The 13,083-nt window shown below is 47.5% G+C and overlaps 1 protein-coding gene across 4 annotated transcripts; it reads left to right on the top strand.

Annotated features, from left to right (window-relative positions):
• The first annotated feature begins 862 nt into the window (after positions 1-862).
• On the top strand, positions 863-12,592 carry LSM14B (LSM family member 14B). Of its 4 annotated transcripts, none has more exons than XM_071572639.1 (10): positions 863-1,124; positions 5,274-5,437; positions 5,772-5,907; positions 6,355-6,471; positions 8,266-8,436; positions 8,562-8,639; positions 9,623-9,784; positions 9,954-10,107; positions 10,769-10,948; positions 11,302-12,592. In XM_071572639.1, the coding sequence occupies exons 1-9, from the start codon at positions 863-865 to the stop codon at positions 10,938-10,940; spliced, it is 1,416 nt and encodes a 471-aa protein (XP_071428740.1). In that variant the 3' UTR covers positions 10,941-10,948; positions 11,302-12,592. The 4 variants fall into 4 exon arrangements, with proteins under 4 accessions (XP_071428740.1, XP_071428739.1, XP_071428743.1 ...); XM_071572638.1 differs by having other exon boundaries at positions 8,559-8,639; XM_071572642.1 differs by lacking the exon at positions 6,355-6,471.
• Positions 12,593-13,083: the final 491 nt, after the last annotated feature.

Here is a 13,083-nt window from a genome sequence, read left to right as displayed (position 1 = left end):
TGACACAGGAGGGACAGTGACACACGAGGGGCACTGCCACACGAGGGGCAGTGACACATAAGCAGTGTCACACAAGGAGCGGTGCCACACAGGTAATGCCACACGAGGGGCAGTGCCACATGGTCAGTGTCATACAAGCAGTGTCACAGAATGGTCGGTGCCACATGGGCAGTGCCACACAAGGGGCAGTGTCACACGAGGGGCAATGTCACACACAAGGGGCAGTGCTATACAAGGAGCAGTGTCACAGTGTCACACAGTGTCACACACTGTCCCAGGCCCCTCATACACAAAAGGGGCAGTGTCCCACGCACGGGCAGTGTCCCACAGTGTCCCCCAATGTCACACACGGGCAGTGTCTCAGTGTCCCACAGCGTCCCCAAATGTCACACAAAAGGGCAGTGTCTCAGTGTCCCACAGCGTCCCCCAATGTCACACACGGGCAGTGTCTCAGTGTCCCCCAGCGTCCCCAAATGTCACACACGGGCAGTGTCTCAGTGTCCCCCAGTGTCCCCCAATGTCACACACGGGCAGTGTCTCAGTGTCCCCCAGTGTCCCCCAATGTCACACACGGGCAGTGTCTCAGTGTCCCACAGTGTCCCCCAATGTCACACACGGGCAGTGTCTCAGTGTCCCACAGTGTCCCCCAATGTCACACACGGGCAGTGTCTCAGTGTCCCCCAATGCCCCACCGTGTCCCCCCCTGTCCCACGCCCCCCCTCCCGCAGCGCGCGCTCAGGCCCCGCCCCCGGCGCACGTGGCGCCCTCGCGGGCGCGGGTCACGTGACACGCGCGGGTGTTCCCCCGCCTTCCCCCTCCCCGTCTGACCCGTCTCTCCCGTCTGGTCAACAGCGCTCGGCGCATGCGCAGAGGCCGCGCCCCGCCCCCTCCGGCCCCCTCGGCCTATATAAGGCGGCGCGGGGGGTCCCCACTCCGCAGTGCGCGTGGGCGGCGCGGCGGCTCCGCGCGCCTCTGGGACTCCCCCACCGACCCCGCCGCCGCCATGAGCTCGGGGACCCCCTACATCGGCAGCAAGATCAGCCTTATCTCCAAGGCGCAGATCCGCTATGAGGGCATCCTGTACACCATCGACACCGAGAACTCCACCGTGGCGCTGGCCAAGGGTGAGGCGGGGCCCTGCGGGGGGCGCGAGCGGGCCTAGGCCGGCGCTGGCGGAGCGGCCGCGGCGGGGCCGCCGTGCCCTGAACAATGAGCGCGGCTCTCGGGCCCGCCCGCCCCGCGGGGATGCGGCGGGGCCGGAGCCCCGAGCCCCGGGCGCTGCTGCTCCCCGTGAGTCAGCACTGGCGGAGGGGCGGGCGCGGCCCGGGGGGCTCGGCGGGGCTCGGCTCTCTCGGGCAGTGCCCGGGCAGAGGCAGCGCCGGCTCCCCGGGCCATTGTGGGGACGCCCCGCTCGGCTCCCCCTGCCCGGCCGTGCCGGGGCTCGGCCCGAGCGGGGCCCAGGCCGGCGCTGGGGGGAGCGGAGCTCGTGTGGCTGTGTCTTTGTTCGCTCCGTGGTCGATCGCGGGGCTGTGCTCAGGTGAGCAGGGTGGGAGCTGCTGCACCGAGCGCTGTGGGGGCTCCCGCACGTGGGTCTGGCCCCGCCGACCTTGCAGGTTCCCCAAAAAGGCTTTGCCTCTTGTTTCACCGTAGAACTACTGATCTGTATCGTCTCCCTAAGTGGTGTCCATTGGATCCAGTCGTCACCTGTGCTGGGAACTCCCATATTTCAGTAAAACCTGTCCTGTCTTGTTCAGTCTCTAAAACATGATCTTATTTCTGCACTTCTTTTCATGTCCAGCTTGGCTACTTCAGTTAATGTGCATCAGCTCTTTTTCCCTGGATTTTGCACTTCCTTGTTTTGGGAAGTTGATATGTTCTTCATTGCCTTCAGCCACCCATCTTGGTTGTTCACAAAACAAACACCTTTTGTTTTGAAAGCCTGTTTGCTGGCAGGAGACAGTGACTTGCCAGTTTCACAACAACCCTCAGGGCAGCCCGTGTCACACTGTTTGTCCAGTGTAAGAGTGTTCATGCGATGTTAGGCACTATTTGTCACCTATTAGTGTGTATCCTGACATTAAAAGTGTGAATTTTCTTAAATTCACTTTCTCTCCAGGCATGCAGCTGTTTATTTAACTGTGCAAATGGAGCTGTTTATGTTCGTGCTTCACTCAAGGTACTTGAGAGGTTGCTGAGAGGATGCAGTTCCTTTTCTGTGCATGCAGGAAGGTCTTCACCTTGACCCACCAGCAAGTAGAAATGGTTCCTCACATAGCTCTGCCTTACAGAGAGCACTTGCTGCTTCAGAGCTGAAGTGGTGTGTGTCAAAGGCATGTGTGATTAAAGTGCTTTAATGGTGTTAGTAAGTACATGCTCTGGATAAGATTTTTGGCAGCTCTTGTAGTTACTGGTTTCTTAGTGTTCAGGTTTTGATGAACTGGAATGCTGAAGAAGCAGTCGTGACAATAGATGGAGAATATGGTTTTTTCCCCCCACTTAAATTACTGCTCTGTGAACTTCACAGCACAAACCCTGCTTTTCATTTTAGCTTCAGAGGGTTTTTTCAAGTTTAGAGGCTTTGTATCAAAATTAGTGTCAGAACTATGAACAGTGTTGAAGTTGGGGCCAGCAATATTGACCCTACGTGGTGGGGACAGTGGTTTAAAACTCTTGATCTCTGAAGGGTTAGAGGAGCCATGAATTACTGATACACAGTTGAAGTAAATTGGTGTTAAGCCCTGGATGCAACTGCATAAGGCTTAAACAACTTCAATGTGTAATGTAAATGCCATCTCTTGACTTTTATCATTCAAGGGATACAAAGAAAAATGTAGATTGAAAGAGACCTCAGGAAGGAATCTGGTTTAGCCTTTCACTCAAAGCCAGGCTAATTTCAGTTGATTTATATTTGTTAAATCTCAACACATGCACAGTATCTCAAATGCTGGCAATTCCATATGTTAGTTAATCACTACCAGAAAGTTGTCTGTCTTGTAAGATGTTAAACTTAAACTACAAATAAAAGAAGCTTAAATCCATTACTGTCCTGTCAGTAGTGAACACAAGAAATTTACTCCCTTTTCTGTGGAAGTCTGAAGGAGTTGGAGGTTTTGAGTGAGAAAAATCCATGTAAGCTTTGTTTTAGTCACTGACTTATGCTTCCTGCTCCTTCAGAGGTTGAGCTCAGCAACCTTACATGAGCAGGAACTGTATTATAAAACACGAGCTGCAGTGGTGTGGGATTGATTTCCTGCTCATCTGCAAGCAATAGTCACCAACTTTGTGGGAGACAGCCCTTCCCACCTCTGCAGGAACTTGAAGTGCACTTTGTGCTGTCCCAGAAACAGTTAAACACTTCAGGTACAGGGAGGCTCAACTCCTACAACTCTCTCACATGCCCTCACTGCTGTTTTGTCTACAAGGATGTGGCTTTCCACCTTTTTAGTTAGAAACCTTGAGACCAGCCAGTTGAGAGGTTGCCTGGGCTTTGCAGGTCATGTGGAAGTTGATGGGCTGATTGTGGTGCTTTCCAGGTTTGCTGTGGAATGCTGCAGCAGTCCCTGGATGCCTTTGGGATGTCTTGCCATGAGCTGTGTGCTGTAATAATCTAATCTTGAGCTGGGATGTCAGTGGTACAGTTCACATCCAAAAGGCCACAAGCATTGCTTTCAGTTTATAATCTGCTTTTAGTTGACTGGGTTACAGCTGTAATATGATCAACAGCAGCTGGAGATCTAAAATAACTTGGAGAGGTTATTTACCCCAGGAACTCATGGAAGATGGCCATTCAAAGGAAGTGACTGACAGCTTGTCCTTGTACCCGTGAAGGTTTCCTTCCTGTTGGGTGCAGGCTGAGGTGCTGAGCAGTGGCAGGGACAGTGGCACTGACCTGTTCCTTGGGAGCTCACCTGCACATTCACAGGGGTGGGGAGCACTTGAGCACTAACTGCTGTTTGGGGGAATATCCACCTGGATACAGCCTTTCCTCTCAGAATGGGACTCTTGTGTATCCCTGGTTCCAACTGCCAGCACTCCTGGGAAGTTACAGCAGTGTGGTGTGCCAGGGGTTCAGTGGGTGTACTTTGGTGCCCTTTTTCCAGGGAAGTTGTGCTGCCCTCTGCCCCCCCAGTCCATGGGACAGGGCTGTCTGTGCATTTGTCTTTCCAGCTGTGCAGTGGGAGTGGCAGCTGGCTGGTATGTCACCACAGACTGTGGCACTGCAATGCTTGTGAAAGGTCTCCTAAGGATGTAATTTGTAAAGGTGCTGCAGGAATTGTGGCGTGTCCTGACAGAAAGGTTTTGGTGCTTCCGTGGTAACCTGTTAGAAGTGATGGATGGAACTCCAGTACAGAATTCTTCCATTGGCAGAAGATGTGCATGAGCTAGTGCTGGTGTTTATCCAAACTGGCAAAGGCTCATGAAGACAAAGCAGTTAGATGAGTGATCTGTGTGAGCTTCTGTAACTTGTGGCTGAAATTTCAAGCTTTCACATGTCAGTGTCTGGTACAACCCTGCCACCTACTTTTCCTGTAGCAACAATCCAGTAATTGTCTGACCTCTTCCCCTTTAATGCCTCAAATTAATTTACACTTTCACCTGGTGGCTGCCACAGTCAGCTGAAGCCTTTTTTTCCACTCTGAGGTGTAACATTGCTGGTTAGTGCCTGCTCAAGTGTCCTGAGAGCTGGGACTCAGTAAAGGCTCCCCAGGGACTGAAGTTTTAGATTTGTCACTGGAAACTTGCTTTGTAGTCATGTTAATTATAAGAACAGTGACATGGAGTAGAGAGGGAATTTTAATAGCAAGTTCTTATCATTGAGAACTTGATAATAAATGTATGAAACCAAAGGTGCAAATTTGAGCTCAAAAGCCTTCTAAGATTTCCTCCTGCTGCTTCAGGGGCCTCTCCCTGGTGTGTTGCAGTTGTCTGGAGCTGAATGCCTGCATGGGACAGGTGCTGGGGAGGGAAGGGGAGTGTGGCAGTTCAGCTCTGTGGGTGAGTCCTTGGGTGTGGAGTGGGATTCTTCACTCCAGCTGGTCTGTGGTCTTTACTGTCACAGCTTGATGCAAACAAAACTGTTTATACAGGCTGCTGAAAAAATTGCCATTTGAGGGAACAGATGTGTGAGAGGAAGATTCAGGGTTCTGGAGGTAACCGTTGTTGTTTTTACAGTTGGCAAGTGTTACAGGAATCCTTTTTAACTGCACAAAGCTTGACTTGCACGGTGCTGCACTGGGAATCCTGCACTAACAGTCCTCTTCTCAATGCTCCAGTGCGATCCTTCGGAACTGAGGACCGGCCCACGGACAGACCGGCTCCTCCCAGAGATGAAATATATGAATACATTATTTTTCGAGGAAGTGACATCAAAGACATCACTGTCTGTGAACCTCCAAAAGCTCAACATACTCTACCACAAGATCCTGCCATTGTCCAAGTAAGTTAGCCTGAAGTGTTGCTAGAAAGCTGTGATAAAACATTGGTGTTGGAGGACTGGATTTTGGTGTAAATGTATAAAAATGAAGGCCAGTCAGTGTCTCCAGGAATCTTCAGATTGTTTGAAGCATCCTGAATTTTGTTGTAATGTTTAAAATAGCAGCAGCATTAAAGACTTCAGTCAACAAAAGCCAGAGCTAGCTGAGAATGCAGGTAAATCATAAAGAGGTAAACTAACCCTTCTGAGTGTTGACTTATGCTTTAGTAGAGAATCGCTGCCCAAGCAAGTTGACTTCTGGACACAATAAATGGAAATGTACTTTGTCTTGTTACAGTCTTCACTGGGCTCTGCCTCTACATCATCCTTTCAGCCACATGTGCCTTACAGCCCGTTTAGAGGTATGCCACCTTACAGCCAGCTTGCTGCCAGCTCTTTGCTTAGCCAGCAGTATGCAGCTTCCTTAGGTTTAGGTAAGTAACAACTCTACTTGCTGGAATAAAGGTACTGTCCTGTGTGCACCTACTGTGAAAACAAATAACAGTAACTGATACCATACTCCTTGCCAAGTGTCAGGCTGCAGTGAGCAGTGAACAAGTAGTTAACTTTGTGCAATGATTTTACTCCCTGGAGGTCTGTGTTTCACTTACACATGCACAGGAAAGAAACAAACTCAATAACTCGAGTTTCTTTCTGAAAGTAACATGAATACCTGACAGTTGAGGCAAGTTCATTTTATCTAACAACACCTTACATACACATCACATGTAAAAAGAACTTGTACTCCCAGAGAGGGCTGTAAATAAGCTGCTCTAATGCTGTTCTAGAGATTCTTGTATCTCTCTCCAAGTCCTTCAGATGTTTCATTACCTGGTATCTTATCCATGTATCTTTGCTCTCTCTTCCCTCTATGTCTTCAGAGAAATTGGTAAGCCCTCCAGCATCAGCAGCTGCTTCCAGCCCTAGTTCTTCTCCGTCTCCACAACCTGTTTCAGAGCCTGACATGTCTTCAGAGCCCCATCAGCTCTCTTCCAAGGGTAACAGCAGTTTGAGGACTCCAAATATTTGGAAGAACTGCATGGCACTTGCAAACACTGTTCTTGTTAACCCCTCCTAGAATGATGATGCTCATATGGGTAATGCCAGTAGAACTAGTTCCCAGCCTTTTTTGCCTTCCATTACATGAAGTATTACTCCTCCTGTCCTAGAATTACCAATTAGAGAGACAGGAGAAAGGAAAAACCATGACAATGGATCCTCTTGTGTAAGTATCAGGAGTGAGATGAAGCTTAGGGATGTTGGTGTGCTGCATTCTGTCCAGGAACATGTATCACCACAGGGATTGGGTGAGGAATTAATTAGCCTTTCCTGGAAAGACAAGCCCACTCCTTAAATTGTGGGTGGCCTTGTGGTTACAGACTTAGATTACTTGAAAATTCAGGAGTATTTCTGTGATTGAGGAAACATCAGGGCAGGTTGCCTGCATGATGGGGCATTGTACCTTGTCCAGACTCCCAGCTGGTAAAACATGACTAACAGTAAGCAGCTCCTGAGTGGTGGGTAGCTGAGATAACAGTTCTGGGTGTTTGCTTCTGTGTGTAAAACATTTTAAAGAGTTTGAGTAGAGTTGCTAGACTGACCATCCTCAGAGCAGAGAGACCAGGTGCAGCCTGCATTTAAACATGGTAATTAGTTTCATCTGTTTTTAGCTTAAGCATGTATGCTTGTGTTGGCATGAAGCTTTTCACTTACTCTCTGGTTTTGGCCATCTATCTGTTTCTCAATAGTCTGGCTAAACTTTGAAACTTTCTCATGTTAAACTTGCACACCAGCTTTGTCCTACCCAATAATCCTTAGGATATGTCTGTCTTCCTTGCAAGTTTTCCAGGTGTACATTAACTGGGAACCTGCATGATGTAACCTACTGGGTATATCTCATGTGGGCTCGGGTAACCCAGAAGTGTCAGTGGCTTGGTTTGTGTGTGCTCTTCAGCTTTTCACTTTTCTTGCTCTTTTAATATAATCAGTTAAAATTTGCTTCCAAGCAGTTCTTATGCATAACTACATAAACCTGTAGTACTCCAAGCCTTCTAATTAAACCTAGAATGCAGTGTTTCTTCTGAGTACTGAAGACTGTCACTTTTTGATATAATTGGTGTAAGGTATACCAAACCATGAAAAGTATTTACATGTTTTGTAGTGTGAATAAATAAGCCTGGATGGAAGAGCAACAGAAGTCTTGGTAACACTTTGGCCTTGACCAAGAAGGAATTTAAAAGGGTAACTTTGAGATCCTGGTCTGGTTTCAGGTTTTCTTTGTCTGAAAGCTCTAACAATAAGCCATGAAGTTGAAGGACTTCTAAAAACAGCTTACAAAAGGGGATATAGCTGAGGTGCTTAAGTGTTTGCTGCAAGACTGTTTGACAAAGTGGGGAACTTCCTTAAATGGTTTCAAAGTGATGGCTTTTTCTTTTCAGATATAATGTATCATGTAGAGTAAAATCCTGCATAACCAAGAATACACCTAGAAATTATATTTTGGTATAAACTGAGGGACTGACCTGGCTTGGTTATGTGATGTTTGTCTAACTTGGTTTAAGGAATAAAAGGGTAGATTTCCTGATACTGATGCTCTGGATTTGAGAGCTGTGACTTGTATGGCAGTGGTGCCTTACATATAGAGTATGTGGCACTTAAACTTGGCCTGTAATGATTCACACTCAAGGCTTTGAGTAATTCTTGAGCAAACGGTTTCTCCATAGAAGTGGGCAGGGTTTGAATGGTGTTGGCATGTTTTCCAAGAGGCACTTAGTCACTGGGCTCTTTTCCAGGTGCTGGCTTTCCCTCTGTTCACCCAGTCCGCAAAAGCCCCATGGTGGAGCAGGCTGTTCAGACTGGCCCTGTTGACAGTGTGAATTCCCAAAAGCTGCCCCCAGGGAAGGTGACTCCGGGGATTCCCCGCGGTGCTCGGCAGGTGCCGCCGGCCGGCAGCAAAGCCAGCGGTAGGTACACACCCCCTGGCTCTGCAGGGCTGCCTGCAGCTTCCTGCAGAGGGGCACTGCAAGGCTGAGCTGCTTTGCGTTTGTTCTCCTGCCCCTTCATTAAGTTTATCCTTCTTGTTCAGTAGATACAGTTCAGGCAGCACCTGTGCAAACCCAAGGGCAGGTGAATGATGAGAACAGAAGACCTCAAAGGAGAAGATCGGGTAGGTTAAGCTGACACTAAACAGTCATGGTTGCCTGTGAAGGCAAGTGGTGTTAATTTACCTGACAGAAGATTGAGAGCAAAATAAAGCTTGATAAGGCTTTGGGTATCCAGAGATGCTTCCCTAACAAAACAGGTTCTTGAGCGTTCCAGGGATAAATTTTAGTGCCATTTCTAGAAAATTGAAGGTATGTTATAAAAATCAATGCTGTGCGTTGGCAGCAGTGACTGGATTTCTCTGAAGCCTCAAGTATTTTTACTGGGGAGGGTAGCCTGTTTCAGACTTTCCAGAGTTTTTATAACAGGAACTATGGAGCCTGCAATTCTATAGAGCAGAGTGTTTCCATACCTCAAAATAGCAGTTTAAGCATTGGGCAGAAGAAAATGAAATTCAAAGAGATGTTTCTGCCCAAGCAAAATGAGAAGACAGGAAACAAAACTTCAGACTCTCAGATCTTCAGATTAATTTGTGTGTAGAAGGGGTTATAGCTTTTCCAAAAAAGACAATGGTGGCTCAGTTGGAAACCAGAAGCTGCATCGAGTACAAGCTCTCTCTCTGGGTGGATGAGTCTTGGGTGGATTTTCTCAAACTTCCTTCTCTTTGCCATGATGACAAGTTTGTGGGGTAATTACAGTGCTGTGCTTGCAGGTGAAGAGCAGACAGGAAAGATAGTTTACCCCACTTCTCTCAGCTTTTCTTGCTGTAGTACCTGTTCTGACCTCCTCTCTGCACTCTGGAAGGAAAGTTGGGTGCACTCTGTCTTAATGGTAAGACTGACATCCAGGAATGCTGCTCAGAAAGTTAAGTGTTGCTGTAATATGTCTTCTACAGCCAAATTCAGAAGTTGCTTTCTGAGAGGTGTGGCCTAACCACAGGACTGGAAGCCAGAAACTCCTGAGTTCTATCCCTGGTTTCCTCTGGTCTTGAGCGAGTCATGTAACCTCCCTGTGCATTACCAAGTGTTTAAACTCTCCTGCTTTCAGGAAACAGGAGAACCAGAAACCGTTCTAGAGGACAAAACAGACCAGCTACTGTGAAGGAAAATACAATAAAGTTTGAAGGTGACTTTGACTTTGAAAGTGCAAATGCACAGTTCAACAGAGAGGAACTTGATAAAGAATTCAAGAAGAAACTAAACTTTAAAGGTTTGTGCCTTCATTAAATATGAATTGCTGAGCTAGTAGTAAACACTGCATAGACCAACTCGTTCTGAGAAACTGCATGATTACATCTCAAATCTTGTTTGAGGGAGCAGGAGAACAGATGGCTCTGCAGTGTGCCTCAAAGAAGTGTAATACATTTCATTATCTTCAGATGAGAAAGCAGAGACAGGGGAAGAAAAAGGGGACCCTGGAGTGGCAACCCAAAACAATGATGGTAATGCAGAGGAGGATCTGCTGGGGCCCAACTGCTATTATGATAAATCCAAGTCTTTCTTTGACAACATTTCTTCAGAACTGAAATCTAGGTGAGTGTTTTCTAAAGGCTTCTAGACATTATCTGTGTGACATGGTTTAAAATTATTTAAAGATTTCAGAATGCAAGAAAGTCAGAAAAACAGGCTTTAAAAGTCAGTATTGCGACACATTTAGTGGCTCACAAGTGATATTGACCAACTTTCATGCAGTGGGATCAAACAAAAAGCATTTCAGCTGGTATGATACACTTGCCTAAACTATGATACGGGAATTTCCAGTTTTGTTTCCCAGTACTGTCTTTGAACCCATGATTTTAAACAAATTCCTTATCTGGTTTGTGGGAGAGGAGGCATCAGGGTCACGCTGTGCTTGAAGGTGCAGCTGCAGACAGGAGTGAGCTAAGCCTGGAGCTGGGGCAGGGAGGAGGTCAGGTCTGGCTGTGGAAATGCATTAAGTTAAATGTTGGGAATATGAAGGAAAAGCTTCAGCTTTCACTGCCAACACTGATGTTATCAAGTGCCTGGAGAAGGCAGACATCTCTTCAGTGTCAGCCTGAGGGATTCCCTTGGCAGAGTTTCTGCAGACAGGTTGAGTTGGTGTGTGCTGCAGCTGCCTCTGGTTCAGCTCAGCAGAACTGGGGGCTTGAGGCTTCCTTGCTAGGTGAGCTGGTGGCTCTTTGTTTCTGTTGAACCTGAATGCAGCCTCCTTTAGTTCCAGGCGCACCACGTGGGCTGAGGAGAGGAAGCTCAATACAGAGACATTCGGAGTGTCTGGGCGGTTCCTTCGTGGCCGCAGCTTCCGAGGGGGATTTCGAGGTGGAAGGGGGAGTGGAGCAGCAAGGCGAAACCAAACCACTCACAGAGCTGGTACTGGCAGAGTGTAACTTCACAGGCAAGTGCTCTAGTAGGAATAAATACTGTCTCTCAGCCATGTTTGTCTCCTACTCCTTGCCTGAACTATCTCTTGCTCTCCCGGTCTCATGGATATATCAAGAATTGTTCATTATTGGATCTGATTGATCTAAGTGGTAGAAGGAGATAGGAGTGGTTTAATCTGGTGTTTAACATGCTGATTGTGCTGTTGATTTCTTGGGCCCACCTGTCTGAGAAAGCAAGAGCTCCTTGAGCTGATCCTTTCTAGCTAAGCATCTCACTTGATAGAGGGGTGTGAGCTTTGCTGCTGTTCTTTCTCTTGGGAGAAGATCTCCATGATACCAAATCTAATTCTACCTTTCTTCTGAATAGGTTCGAACATCTCTCCTGAGACGGTGAAACTGTATATAGAGAGAAAACAACCAACTGCTGCACTAATGTGGGAAAATGGTTCATATTGTTTACTGTTTCAGCTCAAGTGACAGAACTTCATGTACTACTGCTTATATTCTGGACTTCTTTTGGACCAGCAACAGTCAGCTGGAATATTGAATATTCTTTGGAAGAGGGAATGTGTTCAGGGGTACCTTCTTCAGGGTGTCTTTTTTTGGGTTTGTTTGGGTTTTTTTAAGTGCAGACTAACTTACACAGTTCTTCTTTCTGGGTCTTTCAAAGGCTGCTGTAGCCTAAACTCAAAGTCAGACTCCTTTTCTGAACCCTGGAGAAGAGAAATCGTGCTGTTTTAACACGGAACCAAAGCTCACTTGAAATAAACCAGCTCTAATTTGTTTTGCTCAGAGTAACTAAACGGATTCTTTGGTGCTGCTGGTCTCACAGTTCTCAGCAGCAGTTGTGAAGTAGCGCTTGGTATCTGGAAGAATGGATTCCTGGTGCTGAGGAATTGTGTATATTGTCACTTGGGAATACTGGAGTGTTGATCATGTAGTAGTGTAACTGACTGTACAGCTGTTTGTAGGCTGGTGCTGGGCTGGAGGTACTGCAGATCCACAGCTTTCCCTCGAGCTGAAGAGCGTTGGGAATGCCTTGGGCGTGTGGAGCTCCTGGGTGGATCTGCTGGATGGAGCATGGAGAGGACAGTGTGAGGGACAGGAGCAGTGAGTGTCCCCTCCTGTGCTCAGTGCAGAGTTTTTCTCCTCTGGGAAGGAGACCCCAAGCTCTGATTTGTTGCCTCTGTGCACCAAATGCAAACAGTTCTCTGTAGACTGTGGTGGAAGACTTTGGAATGTTTTCATTCAGCTAGGGATGGAAGTCTGTTATAATGAAGCTTAAAAGATGGGCATGTTTAATTTCTTTCCTCTATACCCCCACACTGTAAATAGTTTAGTTGTTTTTCTTTTGTTTTTAAAAATCTGTATGTGGGGATAGGGCTGGGAGGGAGGGATTACCTTTGTTTGCATGAATTAAGTGGGTTAAATTGCTATAGGCATGTGTCCTGTTTTTGGTTGGTAGGGAATTTTGTTGAAAAAGCACCTTGATGACTGAACCCCTTACATAGCTCGAGTTTTTTAGTTATGCATTGACCTAGGTTCCTGTAAAAGCTTGGATTTATTTTTGTAGGACTTTATTGCTAAGATTAGAACATAGCAGTGGGGCTGCTCCTTGGAGTAATGTAAATTGTAATTATAATAAACATGTAAATGTTTGATGTTTCCCTCCACTGTTCTGTGCATAGTTTGGTAACATCACTCCCTACAACCTTGGGGCTCCAAGCCAAGTTGGAGAAAACCTGGCTGCAGAGCTCTGGCAAGCCTGGGAAGTGCTGCACGGTATTGGAATAGAGCTCAAACACCCAAATCCAGACACTGCTCCCTGTTACTGTTGCTGTGGTTCCTGTGCTGGGGGCTCAGCCTGAGGAGGATTATGTTACCCCAGCCTGTGCTGAGCCAAGTCCCTGGGCTGCTGGGGCTCACCTGGAGCCTCCTGCAGGACCTGAGCTCACACCTGTGAAATGAGGAGGACTGAAAGGGTTCCTTTGGAGCTGCTTTGTGCCTCTGTTTCTGCTGGCACAGCAACCAGTGTGACTGCAAGTATGGAGATGGAATTGCACTGCCTCTCCCCTGCCCTACCAGTAGCTGAGGCAAATAGAGAAATCATCACTGCTCCTGTGTAATCACCATTACTCTGGTGTAACTA

The sequence above is a fragment of the Pithys albifrons genome, chromosome 18 (genome assembly GCF_047495875.1).
Source record: "Pithys albifrons albifrons isolate INPA30051 chromosome 18, PitAlb_v1, whole genome shotgun sequence".
In the NCBI taxonomy this organism is placed as follows: Eukaryota; Metazoa; Chordata; class Aves; order Passeriformes; family Thamnophilidae; genus Pithys; species Pithys albifrons.
This window is presented reverse-complemented; position numbering and strand designations above follow the sequence as displayed.